Raw genomic sequence first — 20,000 nt, forward strand, 5'->3', positions numbered from 1 at the left:
ATGTTAAAAGGTCTCTGAAAGATTATGTTAAAAGGCCTCTGAAAGATTATGTTAAAAGGCCTCTGAAAAATTCTGTTAAAATGCCTCTGAAAGATTCTGTTAAAAGGCCTCTGAAAGATTCTTTTAAAAGGCATACGAAAGATTCTGTTAAAAGGTCTCTGAAAGATTCTGTTAAAAGGCCTCTGAAAGATTATGTTAAAAGGTCTCTGAAAGATTCTGTTAAAAGGCCTCTGAAAGATTCTGTTAAAAGGCCTACGAAAGATTCTGTTAATGGCCTCTGAAAGATTCTGTTAAATGGCCTCTGAAAAATTATGTTGAAAGGACTGAAAGATTCTGTTAAAAAGCCCTTGAAAAATTCTGTTGAAAGGCTCTTTACTGCTGACGGCTGTTTTTCCGTACCGTTAACAGAAATGATCTTATACAAACCTGCTACCATTGGTGGGGCCGTTAGTGATGACAGGTGTGTGGTACAGGTGTGTGTGGGGTACAGGTCTTTGTGGCTTGCTAACGGCAGCGTTGGTTGCACACGTGTAATGGGAAGTATAGGTAATTTCTGAGGTGTTTAGGTCATTTCTGACGTGTTTTAGATCATTTCTGAGGTGTTTAGGTCATTCTGACGTGTTTTAGATCATTTCTGAGGTGTTTAGGTCATTTCTGACGTGTTTTAGATCATTTCTGAGGTGTTTAGGTCATTTCTGAGGTGTTTAGGTCATTTATGAGGTGCTGAGGTCATTTCTGAGGTGCTGAGGTCATTTCTGACGTGTTTTAGGTCATTTCTGAGGTGTTTAGGTCATTTCTGAGGTGTTTAGGTCATTTCTAGTTTTTTTTAGGTCATTTCTGAGGTGTTTAGGTCATTTCTGAGTTTTTTTAGGTCATTCCTGAGGTACTGAGGTCATTTCTGACGTGTTTTAGGTCATTTCTGAGGTGTTTTAGGTCATTTCTGAGGTGTTTTAGGTAATTTCTGAGGTGTTTAGGTAATTTCTGAGGTGTTTAGGTCATTTTTGAGGTGTTTAGGTCATTTCTGAGGTGTTTAGGTCATTTCTGAGGTGTTTTAGGTCATTTCTGAGGTGTTTAGGTCATTTTTGAGGTGTTTAGGTAATTTCTGAGGTGTTTAGGTCATTTTTGAGGTGTTTAGGTCATTTCTGAGGTGCTGAGGTCATTTCTGAGGTGCTGAGGTCATTTCTGAGGTGCTGAGGTCATTTCTGAGGTGCTGAGGTCATTTCTGAGGTGCTGAGGTCATTTCTGAGGTGTTTAGGTCATTTCTGAGGTGCTTTAGGTCATTTCTGAGGTGTTTAGGTCATTTCTGAGGTATTTAGGTCATTTCTGAGGTGTTTAGATCATTTTTGAGGTGTTTAGGTCATTTCTAGTTTTTTTTAGGTAATTTCTGAGGTGTTTAGGTCATTTCTAGTTTTTTTTAGGTCATTTCTGAGGTGTTTAGGTCATTTCTGAGGTGTTTAGGTAATTTCTGAGGCGTTTTAGGTCATTTCTGAGGTGTTTAGGTCATTTCTGAGGTGTTTAGGTCATTTCTGAGGTGCTTTAGGTCATTTCTGACGTGTTTTAGGTCATTTCTGAGGTGTTTAGGTCATTTCTGAGGTGTTTAGGTCATTTCTGAGCTGTTTAGGTCATTTCTGAGGTGTTTAGGTCATTTCTGAGGTGTTTAGGTCATTTCTGAGGTGTTTAGGTCATTTCTGACGTGTTTTAGGTCATTTCTGAGGTGTTTAGGTCATTTTTGAGGTGTTTAGGTCATTTTTGAGGTGTTTAGGTCATTTCTGAGGTGTTTAGGTCATTTTTGAGGTGTTTAGGTCATTTCTGAGGTGCTGAGGTCATTTCTAAGGTGTTGTTACTGATTTCACACAAATTTGTAACGTCAACACCCGAGATCACATAAGGTGACGCCCCGAAAGATTACAAAAATCTGTCATTTTTACTGATTTTTGAGTAAAATCGTGACTAAAAATTGTGTAAAGTAAATCCATTTAACATAATATTGACTCCATTATTTTGAATGCAAGTAGAGTCGTGCACCTAAATTACTGTTTACTGAATATGTTCACCTCTCCTTCCTTCCTTGTGTAGCTTCCGGGGATCAACGGCCCCGCGGCCCGGTCTCCGACCAGGGGCCAGATTCACGAAGCAGTTACGCAAGCACTTACGAACCTGGGGCCAGATTCACGAAGCAGTTACGCAAGCACTTACGAACCTGGAGCCAGATTCACGAAGCAGTTACGCAAGCACTTACGAACCTGGGGCCAGATTCACGAAGCAGTTACGCAAGCACTTACGAACCTGGGGCCAGATTCACGAAGCAGTTACGCAAGTACTTACGAACCTGGGGCCAGATTCACGAAGCAGTTACGCAAGCAGTTACGAACCTGGGGCCAGATTCACGAACCTGTCACGCAAGCACTTACGAACCTGTCCATCTTTTCTCAATCTTTGACGGCTTTGTTTACAATTATTAAACAGTTAATGAGCTCGGAAGCACCAGGAGGCTGTTTATAACAATAACAACAGTTGATTGGCAAGTTTTCATCCTTGTAAACTGCTTAATAAATGGAACCAAAGCCGTCAAAGGTTGAGGAAAGATGTACACGTTCGTAAGTGCTTGCGTAACTGCTTCGTGAATTTGGCCCCAGGTTCGTAACTGCTTGCGTAACTGCTTCGTGAATCTGGCCCCAGGTTCGTAAGTGCTTGCGTAACTGCTTCGTGAATCTGGCCCCAGGTTCGTAAGTGCTTGCGTAACTGCTTCGTGAATCTGGCCCCAGGTTCGTAACTGCTTGCGTAACTGCTTCGTGAATCTGACCCCAGGTTCGTAAGTGCTTGCGTAACTGCTTCGTGAATCTGGCCCCAGGTTCGTAAGTGTTTGCGTAACTGCTTCGTGAATTTTGCCCCAGGTTCGTAACTGCTTGCGTAACTGCTTCGTGAATCTGACCCCAGGTTCGTAAGTGCTTGCGTAACTGCTTCGTGAATCTGGCCCCAGGTTCGTAAGTGTTTGCGTAACTGCTTTGTGAATCTTGCCCCAGGTTCGTAAGTGCTTGCGTAACTGCTTCGTGAATCTGGCCCCAGGTTCGTAAGTGCTTGCGTAACTGCTTCGTGAATCTGGCCCCAGGTTCGTAAGTGCTTGCGTAACTGCATTGTGAATCTGGCCCCAGGTTCGTCAGTGCTTGCGTAACTGCTTCGTGAATCTGGCCCCAGGTTCGTAAGTGTTTGCGTAACTGCTTCGTGAATTTTGCCCCAGGTTCGTAACTGCTTGCGTAACTGCTTCGTGAATCTGACCCCAGGTTCGTAAGTGCTTGCGTAACTGCTTCGTGAATCTAGCCCCAGGTTCGTAAGTGTTTGCGTAACTGCTTCGTGAATCTTGCCCCAGGTTCGTAAGTGCTTGCGTAACTGCTTCGTGAATTTGGCCCCAGGTTCGTAAGTGCTTCCGTAACTGCTTTGTGAATCTGGCCCCCAGGTTCGTAAGTGCTTGCGTAACTGCTTCGTGAATCTGGCCCCAGGTTCGTAAGTGCTTCCGTAACTGCTTTGTGAATCTGGCCCCCAGGCCCTCCCAGTTGGTCGTTTGGTCAACCAGGCTGTTGGATGCGGCTGCTCGCAGCCTGACGTATGAGTCATAGCCTGGTTGATCAGGTATCATTTGAAAGTGTTTGTTGTTCTTGCCTAAAAGAACTTGATCATTGCAAGTTGTAAGACTCTATTGTCTTCTTGAAGATGAAGGAATTCCTCTCGAGTTCATTCCAATGGACGGATTCATTCCGCAATACCCTAACCACTTATATATTTATATATATATATATATATATATATATATATATATTAGGTTAGGTTAGGTAGGCGAAAAAATTAGATTAGGTTAAGTTAGGTAGGTTAGGTAGTCGAAAAACAATTAATTCATGAAAACTTGGCTTATTAGGCAAATCGGGCCTTGCATAGTAGGCTGAGAAGTGCGTTCTGGCTACTAGGTACGACATATATATATATATATATATATATATATATATATATATATATATATATATATATATATATATATACTTTTAATACCCTATTAATATCCTCTAGTGTTCTGTCTTGTGTTAATGCCACATCACCCTTCCCACCTAACTCAAATGTAATGCCACATCACCCTTCCCACCTCACTCAAATATATATATATATATATATATATATATATATATATATATATATATATATATATATATATATATATATATATACATACAAGCATTAAACAACTGTGAGAAATCCGAAGGTTGTAAAATATCAGAGGAACACAACGGAATTTCGAGCAGAAAACTTGAACCCAACTCGCCCAGCTTTCTCCAGCTGGTCCTGAGCCGCCTGGTGTTCAGAGCGACGGAGCTTGGCGTCTCCAGTGTTATCTAGTATCAAAGTTTCAGCTGTGCCCAATCGTCTCGGAGATACATGGCGGCCAGAGTCGGGTCGGGTCGCCCCGATGTGCAGAGAGATATAAAGAGTGAGAGCAGGAGAGGGAGAGGAGGATTGGAGGTCCAAATCAGGGAGATTAGAAGTTTTAATAGGTTCTTTTGTCTCTGTCTTAGGATCAAGATGCTAGGTAGAGAGGATCTTCTTCTTCCTAAAGCCCTTTCGGGGTTTAGCGTCCCCGCGGCCCGGTCCTCGACCAGGCCTCCTCCATGTTACACATCCCCCAGGAAGCAGCCCGTAGCAGCTGTCTAACTCCCAGGTACCTATTTACTACTAGGTGAACAGGGGGCATCAGGATGAAAGAAACTCTGCTCATTTATTTCCGCCTCCGCCAGGGATCGAACCCGGAACCTTAGGACTACGAATCCCGAGCGCTGTCCACTCAGCCGTCAGCCCCCCCCCCTGACAAATGATTATCAGAATGATCTTCTTCTTGAGGTTACCTTGAGTGGACAGGAGCATCTGGATGACAGATATCTAAGAACTCACCTAGTTGTGCTTGAGGGGGTTGAGCTCTGGCTCTTTGGTCCCGCCTCTCAACCGTCAATCAACTGGTGTACAGCTTAAGATTGACTCACAGCTGCCAGCTTAAGATTGACTCACAGCTGCCAGCTTAAGATTGACTCACAGCTGCCAGCTTAAGATTGACTCACAGGTGCCAGCTTAAGATTGACTCACAGGTGCCAGCTTAAGATTGACTCACAGGTGCCAGCTTAAGATTGACTCACAGGTGCCAGCTTAAGATTGACTCAATGCTGCCAGCTTAAGATTGACTCACAGCTGCCAGCTTAAGATTGACTCACAGCTGCCAGCTTAAGATTGACTCACAGGTGCCAGCTTAAGATTGACTCACAGCTGCCAGCTTAAGATTGACTCACAGCTGCCAGCTTAAGATTGACTCACAGCTGTCAGCTTAAGATTGACTCACAGCTGTCAGCTTAAGATTGACTCACAGCTGCCAGCTTAAGATTGACTCACAGGTGCCAGCTTAAGATTGACTCACAGGTGCCAGCTTAAGATTGACTCACAGCTGCCAGCTTAAGATTGACTCACAGGTGCCAGCTTAAGATTGACTCACAGGTGCCAGCTTAAGATTGACTCACAGCTGCCAGCTTAAGATTGACTCACAGGTGCCAGCTTAAGATTGACTCACAGGTGCCAGCTTAAGATTGACTCACAGCTGCCAGCTTAAGATTGACTCACAGCTGTCAGCTTAAGATTGACTCACAGCTGCCAGCTTAAGATTGACTCACAGGTGCCAGCTTAAGATTGACTCACAGCTGCCAGCTTAAGATTGACTCACAGCTGTCAGCTTAAGATTGACTCACAGCTGCCAGCTTAAGATTGACTCACAGCTGCCAGCTTAAGATTGACTCACAGGTGCCAGCTTAAGATTGTCAGAATGCACTGCCAGAGTTTGGCACTGTTAAATGAATCATTTTTCACTGGTGATCAGCAACTTTCTAAACACCAATATATAGAATTTTGAATCTAATCACATCCACGTCTTTTTAGTATAAAATTTTATTCAATTTTTATTAGTATTATATATATATATATATATATATATATATATATATATATATATATATATATATATATATATATATATATATATATATATATAACATATATATATATATATATATATATATATATATATATATATATATATATATATATATATATATATATATATATATATATATAACATATAACATATATGATATAACATTGGCGGTGCCAGTCTTTTGTCCTCCTGGCCGGACACTAGGCCATTAGTGTCATCTGTCCACTGGCACTATCCGGTTCGTGGCACTGTCCGGCTCCTGACCCTATCCGGCTCGTGGCACTGTCCGGCTCGTGGCCCTATCCGGCTCCTGGCCCTATCCGGCTCCTGGCCCTATCCGGCTCGTGGCACTATCCGGCTCGTGGCACTGTCCGGCTCGTGGCACTATCCGGCTCGTGGCACTATCCGGCTCGTGGCACTGTCCGGCTCGTGGTCATGTCCGGCTCGTGGCACTATCCGGCTCGTGGCCCTATCCGGCTCGTGGCACTATCCGGCTCGTGGCACTGTCCGGCTCGTGGCACTGTCCGGCTCCTGGCCCTATCCGGCTCGTGGCACTGTCCGGCTCGTGGCACTATCCGGCTCGTGGCCCTATCCGGCTCGTGGCACTATCCGGCTCGTGGCACTGTCCGGCTCGTGGCACTATCCGGCTCGTGGCACTGTTCGGCTCCTGGCACTATCCGGCTCGTGGCACTGTCCGGCTCGTGGCACTATCCGGCTCGTGGCCCTATCCGGCTCGTGGCACTATCCGGCTCGTGGCACTGTCCGGCTCCTGGCCCTATCCGGCTCGTGGCACTATCCGGCTCGTGGCACTATCCGGCTCGTGGCACTATCCGGCTCGTGGCACTGTCCGGCTCCTGGCACTATCCGGCTCGTGGCACTATCCGGCTCGTGGCACTATCCGGCTCGTGGTACTGTCCGGCTCCTGGCCCTATCCGGCTCGTGGCACTATCCGGCTCGTGGCACTGTCCGGCTCCTGGCACTATCCGGCTCGTGGCACTATCCGGCTCGTGGCACTGTCCGGCTCGTGGCACTGTCCGGCTCCTGGCCCTATCCGGCTCGTGGCACTGTCCGGCTCCTGGCCCTATCCGGCTCGTGGCACTATCCGGCTCGTGGTACTATCCGGTTCGTGGCATTATCCGGCTCGTGGCACTGTCCGGCTCCTGGCCCTATCCGGCTCGTGGCACTATCCGGCTCGTGGCACTATCCGGCTCGTGGTACTGTCCGGCTCCTGGCCCTATCCGGCTCGTGGCACTATCCGGCTCGTGGCACTGTCCGGCTCCTGGCACTATCCGGCTCGTGGCACTATCCGGCTCGTGGCACTGTCCGGCTCCTGGCCCTATCCGGCTCGTGGCACTATCCGGCTCGTGGCACTATCCGGCTCGTGGCACTGTCCGGCTCCTGGCCCTATCCGGCTCGTGGCACTATCCGGCTCGTGGTACTATCCGGTTCGTGGCATTATCCGGCTCGTGGCACTATCCGGCTCGTGGCCCTATCCGGTTCACGGCACTATCCGGCTCGTGGCATCGCCCGACTCCTGGCGCCATCAGCTTCCTGGCAGTGTCCGGCCCAGGGTATCGAGCTGGCACCACCCGGCGTCTGACACCCGGATCCTTGGCTCCATCCGGCCCCATAGCAGCGTGGGCGTAAGGGTGATTAGCGTCTCCCGTGTAAGAGCGTGGGCGTGGGCGTGGATGGAGCATTAACGCCGCCTGGAAGATATGGGCGTAGGGGGGGTGTGGAGCAGGGGCGTGTTGCTTGCCCAACCGTAACTCCATCACTGTAGTCATCGCTGGGATATTCATTCCCGTGGCAGCTCTCTTTCTCTCTCTCTCTCTCTCCCTATCTCTCTTTCTCTGCCTACTTCCCTTTTTCTTTGCCTACCCTCTTCCGTTCTCCCTACTCTTCTCTCTCCCCTCCTCTCCCTAACTCCTTTATACCATGTACCTTTCTCTTCCCAACCCTTACCCTTTTGTTTCTTGGCACACTCCCTCCCTTCCTCTCCCTCCCCATCCTCTCCTCCCCCTCTCCCAGCATTATGGAAGAGAAATGGGGAGTTACCTTTCAGTCTGAGGCCATTTTCTTTCCCTACTTCCCATTTTCTTTAACGACGGCGCTGGAAGCAGTGCTCCTTGTAAACAGATAAAACACGCATAAAAAGACTTGTTCCCAGACTTTGGTGGGACGAGAAGTCATTACTTCATGTTTTCAATCAATCACAGCTAAGATCGGTGTTGTGTTAAAGCTGTATTTACCCCCAGTAAATAGTCTCATAAAGAACCAAAAGATCCTGGTAATTACAGCCTGTTTATTTTGAATCGCTAAGAAGAAAAAAGATGCTAGAAGGGATCATCTTAGACCACCTGAAGCTTAATCTAGGGAGGTTAGGCAAAGGGGTCAATGGGCAGGCGATGAGTCACAATAACGTGGCTGAAGTATGTTGACCAGACCACACACTAGAAGTTGAAGGGACGACGACGTTTCGGTCCGTCCTGGACCATTCTCTGGGGTCAATGGACTTGTTTATGGTCAGAGCACAACCAAATGTATAGTTCATTTACCTAACGACTAAGCTAAGTATCGTTTTCGTTGAAATAAAAGAAGATGGAGTGCTTGTGATCTTTGATATTCTTACGTGAACATCTAAGAAGAAGGGGAGACTCACGGAAGACTCACAGAAACAGACGGAAGACTCACAGAAAGGAAAGCCAAAATCTGCTTTGACAGATCAGATTAAGTATTGAATTTGGGACTCTTAAATTAGCTCTAAAACCCACACTATTCAACATCCTTTTGAATGCCAATACTGAACTTCTGAGAGGAACGCAACAGGTGGGTTATGCCGATAATGTCTTGATACAAAAAGATCATCTTTGGGAAAGTGAAATAGTCCATTCAGCTCCACAGAAGGAAATGTTTTCAACTCTACTTCACTTTCTCCACAAAGAAAATGTGATCATTTTCTCATTACAAGTGGAGAGAAACGGAAGACCAGCGACTATGATGCAACATTCAAATGAGCTCATGACTATCACCCAGTTTGGGATCACTGTCGGCTCTATATATAAAAAATAAAAATGAACTGGATGATCTCATAGGGGCATGTAAAAACCGGCTTAGGGCCCCTAAAAGCCGCCTAAGGGCCCCTAAAAGCCGCCTAAGGGCCCCTAAAAGCCGCCTAAGGGCCCCTAAAAGCTGCCTAAGGGCCCCTAAAAGTCGCCTAAGGGCCCCTAAAAGTCGTCTAAGGGCCCCTAAAAGTCGCCTAAGGGCCCCTAAAAGTCGCCTAAGGGCCGCTAAAAGCTGCCTAAGGGCCCCTAAAAGTCGCCTAAGGGCCGCTAAAAGCTGCCTAAGGGCTGCTAAAAGCCGCCAAAGGGCCGCTAAAAGCAACCAAAGGGCCGCTAAAAGCCGCCAAAGGGCCGCTAAAAGCTGCCTAAGGGCCCCTAAAAGTCGCCTAAGGGCCCCTAAAAGTCGCCTAAGGGCCCCTAAAAGTCGCCTAAGGGCCGCTAAAAGCTGCCTAAGGGCCCCTAAAAGTCGCCTAAGGGCCCCTAAAAGTCGCCTAAGGGCCGCTAAAAATCGCCTAAGGGCCCCTAAAAGCCGCCAAAGGGCCCCTAAAAGTCGCCTAAGGGCCCCTAAAACCCGCCTAAGGGCCCCTAAAAGCCGCCTAAGGGCCGCTAAAAGCCGCCTAAGGGCCGCTAAAAGCCGCCTAAGGGCCGCTAAAAGTCGCCTAAGGGCCCCTTAAAGTCGCCTAAGGGCCGCTAAAAGCCGCCTAAGGGCCGCTATAAGGCGCCTAAGGGCCGCTAAAAGGCGCCAAAGGGCCCCTAAAAGTCGCCTAAGGGCCCCTAAAAGTCGCCTAAGGGGCCCCTAAAAGTCGCCTAAGGGCCGCTAAAAGACGCCTAAGGGCCGCTAAAAGCCGCCTAAGGGCCCCTAAAAGTCGCCTAAGGGCCGCTAAAAGCCGCCTAAGGGCCTCTAAAAGTCGCCTAAGGGCCGCTAAAAGACGCCTAAGGTCCCCTAAAAGCCGCCTAAGGGCCCCTAAAAGTCGCCTAAGGGCCCCTAAAAGTCGCCTAAGGGCCTCTAAAAGTCGCCTAAGGGCCCCTAAAAGTCGCCTAAGGACCGCTAAAAGCTGCCTAAGGGCCCCTAAAAGTCGCCTAAGGGCCGCTAAAAGCTGCCTAAGGGCCGCTAAAAGCCGCCTAAGGGCCCCTAAAAGTCGCCTAAGGGCCCCTAAAAGTCGCCTAAGGGCCCCTTAAAGTCGCCTAAGGGCCGCTAAAAGCCGCCTAAGGGCCCCTAAAAGTCGCCTAAGGGCCCCTAAAAGTCGCCTAAGGGCCGCTAAAAGCCGCTTAAGGGCCCCTAAAAGTCGCCTAAGGGCCCCTAAAAGTCGCCTAAGGGCCCCTAAAAGTCGCCTAAGGGCACCTAAAAGTCGCCTAAGGGCCGCTAAAAGCTGCCTAAGGGCCGCTAAAAGTCGCCTAAGGGCCCCTAAAAGTCGCCTAAGGGCCCCTAAAAGTCGCCTAAGGGCCGCTAAAAGCCGCCTAAGGGCCCCTAAAAGTCGTCTAAGGGCCGCTAAAAGTCGCCTAAGGGCCGCTAAAAGACGCCTAAGGTCCCCTAAAAGCCGCCTAAGGGCCCCTAAAAGTCGCCTAAGGGCCCCTAAAAGTCGCCTAAGGGCCCCTTAAAGTCGCCTAAGGGCCGCTAAAAGCCGCCTAAGGGCCCCTAAAAGTCGCCTAAGGGCCGCTAAAAGACGCCTAAGGTCCCCTAAAAGCCGCCTAAGGTCCCCTAAAAGTCGCCTAAGGGCCCCTAAAAGTCGCCTAAGGGCCCCTAAAAGTCGCCTAAGGGCCCCTAAAAGTCGCCTAAGGGCCCCTAAAAGTCGCCTAAGGGCCGCTAAAAGCTGCCTAAGGGCCCCTAAAAGTCGCCTAAGGGCCGCTAAAAGCTGCCTAAGGGCCGCTAAAAGCTGCCTAAGGGCCGCTAAAAGCCACCTAAGGGCCCCTAAAATTCGCCTAAGGGCCCCTAAAAGTCCCCTAAGGGCCCCTAAAAGTCGCCTAAGGGCCCCTAAAAGTCGCCTAAGGGCCCCTAAAAGTCGCCTAAGGGCCCCTAAAAGTCGCCTAAGGGCCCCTAAAAGTCGCCTAAGGGCCCCTAAAAGTCGCCTAAGGGCCGCTAAAAGCTGCCTAAGGGCCGCTAAAAGCCACCTAAGGGCCCCTAAAAGTCGCCTAAGGGCCCCTAAAAGTCGCCTAAGGGCCCCTAAAAGTCGCCTAAGGGCCCCTAAAAGTCGCCTAAGGGCCGCTAAAAGCTGCCTAAGGGCCGCTAAAAGCCGCCTAAGGGCCCCTAAAAGTCGCCTAAGGGCCCCTAAAAGTCGCCTAAGGGCCCCTAAAAGTCGCCTAAGGGCCGCTAAAAGCCGCCTAAGGGCCCCTAAAAGTCATGTCCTGAAATAGTCAAGGGGGCGTCTGTTGTCGTAGATAAAATGCTGCACACAGCATACATACAGCATCACAGACTATGCCGCATCAGTCTTGTGCAGCATAGTATGCACCAGATTACCTCCAGCGACGGAGTAAAACTTAATTGTGAGTATATTAAATGACGCCATAGTAAGCATTCTTGGAGTGCCTCAAATGCTGGCAAAATATATAATTTTCCAGAAGAGAGAGATGTCTCTTCAGTGTGGAAATTTGAGTCAAGGAACTGAATGCTGAGCTTACAATTAAGATAGCAGACCTCTAAAACAATGACATTTACTAGAAAAAACTTTCAGTGCTAATTACAGAAGAAGTCAAGGCGAACACATAATGAAATGAGATCATTTTCCTACCTCGAACAATTCCACGTGCTTGAGCAAGATCGTGAGCTCGCACCTGTAAGATATCACTTTCTTAATTGTCACTGTTAATTGACATAATTAACCGTGTAAGATAATCATAAAAGGAGATGATAAAACTATAATATGTCACTAGAAATGAGGCATAAGAACCATGAGGAAATTAATAATGACACGGGAAATTAATTGAACCCAAATTACACTGATGGTTCTGCTAAATACTGAAGAGCTGGAACTGCCATTACACTGTAAGTAATTAGGAGTAAATTCTTTCAGAACGGAAGTAAAGAAAAATACTATCTTGAGAGCTATCCTTCCTCTGCAAGCACAGATAACTGCCATTGTTATGACTTTTTAAGATATCTAGAAGGAAACCCAAAAATAAAATAAGAGATTTCATTCACCTAGACTGTGTGGGTTTCGAACCCTGAACCCCAAGTGTGTGAGGTCGACGCTTTCACTCACTTTTTATTAAAAAAGTGAGTAAAACTTAGCTGTATCATATGGCGGTGTGTCCACTCACAGGATGAGTGACGCTGCCCAATACAGTCACTATGGCGGTGTGTCCACTCACAGGATGAGTGACGCTGCCCAATACTGTCACTATGGCGGTGTGTCCACTCACAGGATGAGTGACGCTGCCCAATACTGTCACTATGGCGGTGTGTCCACTCACAGGATGAGTGACGCTGCCCAATACTGTCACTATGGCGGTGTGTCCACTCACAGGATGAGTGGCGCTGCCCAATACTGTCACTATGGTGATGTGTCCACTCACAAGATGAGTGGCGCTGCCCAATACTGTCACTATGGCGGTGTGTCCACTCACAGGATGAGTGACGCTGCCCAATACTGTCACTATGGCGGTGTGTCCACTCACAGGATGAGTGGCGCTGCCCAATACTGTCACTATGGCGGTGTGTCCACTCACAGGATGAGTGGCGCTGCCCAATACTGTCACTATGGCGGTGTGTCCACTCACAGGATGAGTGGCGCTGCCCAATACTGTCACTATGGCGGTGTGTCCACTCACAGGATGAGTGACGCTGCCCAATACTGTCACTATGGCGGTGTGTCCACTCACAGGATGAGTGACGCTGCCCAATACTGTCACTATGGCGGTGTGTCCACTCACAGGATGAGTGGCGCTGCCCAATACTGTCACTATGGCGGTGTGTCCACTCACAGGATGAGTGGCGCTGCCCAATACTGTCACTATGGCGGTGTGTCCACTCACAGGATGAGTGACGCTGCCCAATACTGTCACTATGGCGGTGTGTCCACTCACAGGATGAGTGCCGCTGCCCAATACTGTCACTATGGCGGTGTGTCCACTCACAGGATGAGTGACGCTGCCCAATACTGTCACTATGGCGGTGTGTCCACTCACAGGATGAGTGGCGCTGCCCAATACTGTCACTATGGTGATGTGTCCACTCACAAGATGAGTGGCGCTGCCCAATACTGTCACTATGGCGGTGTGTCCACTCACAGGATGAGTGACGCTGCCCAATACTGTCACTATGGCGGTGTGTCCACTCACAGGATGAGTGGCGCTGCCCAATACTGTCACTATGGCGGTGTGTCCACTCACAAGATGAGTGGCGCTGCCCAATACTGTCACTATGGCGGTGTGTCCACTCACAGGATGAGTGACGCTGCCCAATACTGTCACTATGGCGGTGTGTCCACTCACAGGATGAGTGGCGCTGCCCAATACTGTCACTATGGTGATGTGTCCACTCACAAGATGAGTGGCGCTGCCCAATACTGTCACTATGGCGGTGTGTCCACTCACAGGATGAGTGACGCTGCCCAATACTGTCACTATGGCGGTGTGTCCACTCACAGGATGAGTGGCGCTGCCCAATACTGTCACTATGGCGGTGTGTCCACTCACAAGATGAGTGGCGCTGCCCAATACTGTCACTATGGCGGTGTGTCCACTCACAGGATGAGTGGCGCTGCCCAATACTGTCACTATGGCGGTGTGTCCACTCACAAGATGAGTGGCGCTGCCCAATACTGTCACTATGGCGGTGTGTCCACTCACAGGATGAGTGGCGCTGCCCAATACTGTCACTATGGCGGTGTGTCCACTCACAGGATGAGTGGCGCTGCCCAATACTGTCACTATGGCGGTGTGTCCACTCACAGGATGAGTGACGCTGCCCAATACTGTCACTATGGCGGTGTGTCCACTCACAGGATGAGTGACGCTGCCCAATACTGTCACTATGGCGGTGTGTCCACTCACAGGATGAGTGACGCTGCCCAATACTGTCACTATGGCGGTGTGTCCACTCACAGGATGAGTGACGCTGCCCAATACTGGCACTATGGCGGTGTGTCCACTCACAGGATGAGTGACGCTGCCAAATACTGTCACTATGGCGGTGTGTCCACTCACAGGATGAGTGGCGCTGCCCAATACTGTCACTATGGCGGTGTGTCCACTCACAGGATGAGTGGCGCTGCCCAATACTGTCACTATGGCGGTGTGTCCACTCACAGGATGAGTGGCGCTGCCCAATACTGTCACTATGGCGGTGTGTCCACTCACAGGATGAGTGACACTGCCCAATACTGTCACTATGGCGGTGTGTCCACTCACAGGATGAGTGCCGCTGCCCAATACTGTCACTATGGCGGTGTGTCCACTCACAGGATGAGTGACGCTGCCCAATACTGTCACTATGGTGGTGTGTCCACTCATAGGATGAGTGGCGCTGCCCAATACTGTCACTATGGCGGTGTGTCCACTCACAGGATGAGTGGTGCTGCCCAATACTGTCACTATGGCGGTGTGTCCACTCACAGGATGAGTGGCGCTGCCCAATACTGGCACTATGGCGGTGTGTCCACTCACAGGATGAGTGGCGCTGCCCAATACTGTCACTATGGCGGTGTGTTCACTCACAGGATGAGTGACGCTGCCCAATACTGTCACTATGGCGGTGTGTCCACTCACAGGATGAGTGGCGCTGCCCAATACTGTCACTATGGCGGTGTGTTCACTCACTGGATGAGTGACGCTACCCAATACTGTTACTATGGCGGTGTGTCCACTCACAGGATGAGTGACGCTGCCCAATACTGTCACTATGGTGGTGTGTCCACTCACAGGATGAGTGACGCTGCCCAATACTGTCACTATGGTGGTGTGTCCACTCACAGGATGAGTGACGCTGCCCAATACTGTCACTATGGCGGTGTGTCCATTCACAGGATGAGTGGCGCTGCCCAATACTGTCACTATGGCGGTGTGTCCACTCACAGGATGAGTGACGCTGCCCAATACAGTCACTATGGCGGTGTGTCCACTCACAGGATGAGTGACGCTGCCCAATACTGTCACTATGGCGGTGTGTCCACTCACAGGATGAGTGACGCTGCCCAATACTGTCACTATGGCGGTGTGTCCACTCACAGGATGAGTGACGCTGCCCAATACTGTCACTATGGCGGTGTGTCCATTCACAGGATGAGTGACGCTGCCCAATACTGTCACTATGGCGGTGTGTCCACTCACAGGATGAGTGGCGCTGCCCAATACAGTCACTATGGCGGTGTGTCCACTCACAGGATGAGTGGCGCTGCCCAATACAGTCACTATGGCGGTGTGTCCACTCACAGGATGAGTGACGCTGCCCAATACTGTCACTATGGCGGTGTGTCCACTCACAGGATGAGTGACGCTGCCCAATACTGTCACTATGGCGGTGCGTCCACTCACAGGATGAGTGGCGCTGCCCAATACAGTCACTATGGCGGTGTGTCCACTCACAGGATGAGTGGCGCTGCCAAATACTGTCACTATGGCGGTGTGTCCACTCACAGGATGAGTGACGCTGCCCAATACTGTCACTATGGCTGTGTGTCCACTCACAGGATGAGTGACGCTGCCCAATACTGTCACTATGGCGGTGTGTCCACTCACAGGATGAGTGACGCTGCCCAATACTGGCACTATGGCGGTGTGTCCACTCACAGGATGAGTGACGCTGCCAAATACTGTCACTATGGCGGTGTGTCCACTCACAGGATGAGTGGCGCTGCCCAATACTGTCACTATGGCGGTGTGTCCACTCACAGGATGAGTGGCGCTGCCCAATACTGTCACTATGGCGGTGTGTCCACTCACAGGATGAGTGGCGCTGCCCAATACTGTCACTATGGCGGTGTGTCCACTCACAGGATGAGTGGCGCTGCCCAATACTGTCACTATGGCGGTGTGTCCACTCACAGGATGAGTGACGCTGCCCAATACTGTCACTATGGCGGTGTGTCCACTCACAGGATGAGTGCCGCTGCCCAATACTGTCACTATGGCGGTGTGTCCACTCACAGGATGAGTGACGCTGCCCAATACTGTCACTATGGCGGTGTGTCCACTCACAGGATGAGTGGCGCTGCCCAATACTGTCACTATGGTGATGTGTCCACTCACAAGATGAGTGGCGCTGCCCAATACTGTCACTATGGCGGTGTGTCCACTCACAGGATGAGTGACGCTGCCCAATACTGTCACTATGGCGGTGTGTCCACTCACAGGATGAGTGGCGCTGCCCAATACTGTCACTATGGCGGTGTGTCCACTCACAAGATGAGTGGCGCTGCCCAATACTGTCACTATGGCGGTGTGTCCACTCACAGGATGAGTGACGCTGCCCAATACTGTCACTATGGCGGTGTGTCCACTCACAGGATGAGTGGCGCTGCCCAATACTGTCACTATGGTGATGTGTCCACTCACAAGATGAGTGGCGCTGCCCAATACTGTCACTATGGCGGTGTGTCCACTCACAGGATGAGTGACGCTGCCCAATACTGTCACTATGGCGGTGTGTCCACTCACAGGATGAGTGGCGCTGCCCAATACTGTCACTATGGCGGTGTGTCCACTCACAAGATGAGTGGCGCTGCCCAATACTGTCACTATGGCGGTGTGTCCACTCACAGGATGAGTGGCGCTGCCCAATACTGTCACTATGGCGGTGTGTCCACTCACAAGATGAGTGGCGCTGCCCAATACTGTCACTATGGCGGTGTGTCCACTCACAGGATGAGTGGCGCTGCCCAATACTGTCACTATGGCGGTGTGTCCACTCACAGGATGAGTGGCGCTGCCCAATACTGTCACTATGGCGGTGTGTCCACTCACAGGATGAGTGACGCTGCCCAATACTGTCACTATGGCGGTGTGTCCACTCACAGGATGAGTGACGCTGCCCAATACTGTCACTATGGCGGTGTGTCCACTCACAGGATGAGTGACGCTGCCCAATACTGTCACTATGGCGGTGTGTCCACTCACAGGATGAGTGACGCTGCCCAATACTGGCACTATGGCGGTGTGTCCACTCACAGGATGAGTGACGCTGCCAAATACTGTCACTATGGCGGTGTGTCCACTCACAGGATGAGTGGCGCGGCCCAATACTGTCACTATGGCGGTGTGTCCACTCACAGGATGAGTGGCGCTGCCCAATACTGTCACTATGGCGGTGTGTCCACTCACAGGATGAGTGGCGCTGCCCAATACTGTCACTATGGCGGTGTGTCCACTCACAGGATGAGTGACGCTGCCCAATACTGTCACTATGGCGGTGTGTCCACTCACAGGATGAGTGCCGCTGCCCAATACTGTCACTATGGCGGTGTGTCCACTCACAGGATGAGTGACGCTGCCCAATACTGTCACTATGGTGGTGTGTCCACTCATAGGATGAGTGGCGCTGCCCAATACTGTCACTATGGCGGTGTGTCCACTCACAGGATGAGTGGTGCTGCCCAATACTGTCACTATGGCGGTGTGTCCACTCACAGGATGAGTGGCGCTGCCCAATACTGGCACTATGGCGGTGTGTCCACTCACAGGATGAGTGGCGCTGCCCAATACTGTCACTATGGCGGTGTGTTCACTCACAGGATGAGTGACGCTGCCCAATACTGTCACTATGGCGGTGTGTCCACTCACAGGATGAGTGGCGCTGCCCAATACTGTCACTATGGCGGTGTGTTCACTCACTGGATGAGTGACGCTACCCAATACTGTTACTATGGCGGTGTGTCCACTCACAGGATGAGTGACGCTGCCCAATACTGTCACTATGGTGGTGTGTCCACTCACAGGATGAGTGACGCTGCCCAATACTGTCACTATGGTGGTGTGTCCACTCACAGGATGAGTGACGCTGCCCAATACTGTCACTATGGCGGTGTGTCCATTCACAGGATGAGTGGCGCTGCCCAATACTGTCACTATGGCGGTGTGTCCACTCACAGGATGAGTGACGCTGCCCAATACAGTCACTATGGCGGTGTGTCCACTCACAGGATGAGTGACGCTGCCCAATACTGTCACTATGGCGGTGTGTCCACTCACAGGATGAGTGACGCTGCCCAATACTGTCACTATGGCGGTGTGTCCACTCACAGGATGAGTGACGCTGCCCAATACTGTCACTATGGCGGTGTGTCCATTCACAGGATGAGTGACGCTGCCCAATACTGTCACTATGGCGGTGTGTCCACTCACAGGATGAGTGGCGCTGCCCAATACAGTCACTATGGCGGTGTGTCCACTCACAGGATGAGTGGCGCTGCCCAATACAGTCACTATGGCGGTGTGTCCACTCACAGGATGAGTGACGCTGCCCAATACTGTCACTATGGCGGTGTGTCCACTCACAGGATGAGTGACGCTGCCCAATACTGTCACTATGGCGGTGCGTCCACTCACAGGATGAGTGGCGCTGCCCAATACAGTCACTATGGCGGTGTGTCCACTCACAGGATGAGTGGCGCTGCCAAATACTGTCACTATGGCGGTGTGTCCACTCACAGGATGAGTGACGCTGCCCAATACTGTCACTATGGCTGTGTGTCCACTCACAGGATGAGTGACGCTGCCCAATACTGTCACTATGGCGGTGTGTCCACTCACAGGATGAGTGACGCTGCCCAATACTGGCACTATGGCGGTGTGTCCACTCACAGGATGAGTGACGCTGCCAAATACTGTCACTATGGCGGTGTGTCCACTCACAGGATGAGTGGCGCTGCCCAATACTGTCACTATGGCGGTGTGTCCACTCACAGGATGAGTGGCGCTGCCCAATACTGTCACTATGGCGGTGTGTCCACTCACAGGATGAGTGGCGCTGCCCAATACTGTCACTATGGCGGTGTGTCCACTCACAGGATGAGTGGCGCTGCCCAATACTGTCACTATGGCGGTGTGTCCACTCACAGGATGAGTGCCGCTGCCCAATACTGTCACTATGGCGGTGTGTCCACTCACAGGATGAGTGCCGCTGCCCAATACTGTCACTATGGCGGTGTGTCCACTCACAGGATGAGTGACGCTGCCCAATACTGTCACTATGGTGGTGTGTCCACTCATAGGATGAGTGGCGCTGCCCAATACTGTCACTATGGCGGTGTGTCCACTCACAGGATGAGTGGTGCTGCCCAATACTGTCACTATGGCGGTGTGTCCACTCACAGGATGAGTGGCGCTGCCCAATACTGGCACTATGGCGGTGTGTCCACTCACAGGATGAGTGGCGCTGCCCAATACTGTCACTATGGCGGTGTGTTCACTCACAGGATGAGTGACGCTGCCCAATACTGTCACTATGGCGGTGTGTCCACTCACAGGATGAGTGGCGCTGCCCAATACTGTCACTATGGCGGTGTGTTCACTCACTGGATGAGTGACGCTACCCAATACTGTTACTATGGTGGTGTGTCCACTCACAGGATGAGTGACGCTGCCCAATACTGTCACTATGGTGGTGTGTCCACTCACAGGATGAGTGACGCTGCCCAATACTGTCACTATGGTGGTGTGTCCACTCATAGGATGAGTGGCGCTGCCCAATACTGTCACTATGGCGGTGTTTCCATTCACAGGATGAGTGACGCTGCCCAATACTGTCACTATGGCGGTGTGTCCACTCACAGGATGAGTGGCGCTGCCCAATACAGTCACTATGGCGGTGTGTCCACTCACAGGATGAGTGACGCTGCCTAATACTGTCACTATGGCGGTGTGTCCACTCACAGGATGAGTGACGCTGCCCAATACTGTCACTATGGCGGTGTGTCCACTCACAGGATGAGTGACGCTGCCCAATACTGTCACTATGGCGGTGTGTCCATTCACAGGATGAGTGACGCTGC

The 20,000-nt window shown here is 50.7% G+C and overlaps 2 protein-coding genes across 3 annotated transcripts in view; both read left to right on the forward strand.

The window, feature by feature from the left end:
* Positions 1-281, forward strand: part of LOC123750519 (probable inactive protein kinase DDB_G0270444) — a 1,345-nt gene extending 1,064 nt beyond the window's left edge. Inside the window, exon 2 of the mRNA XM_069338195.1 lies at positions 1-281. This exon is cut by the window's left edge and continues 542 nt beyond it. Coding sequence (XP_069194296.1) covers positions 1-281 — 281 coding nt within the window.
* The window catches only part of LOC123760270 (uncharacterized), a 743,064-nt gene that overhangs the window by 12,973 nt on the left and 710,091 nt on the right, over positions 1-20,000 (forward strand). The gene's annotated exons all lie outside the window — the stretch shown is intronic.

The sequence above is a fragment of the Procambarus clarkii genome, chromosome 39 (assembly GCF_040958095.1).
Source record: "Procambarus clarkii isolate CNS0578487 chromosome 39, FALCON_Pclarkii_2.0, whole genome shotgun sequence".
Lineage (NCBI taxonomy): Eukaryota > Metazoa > Arthropoda > Malacostraca > Decapoda > Cambaridae > Procambarus > Procambarus clarkii.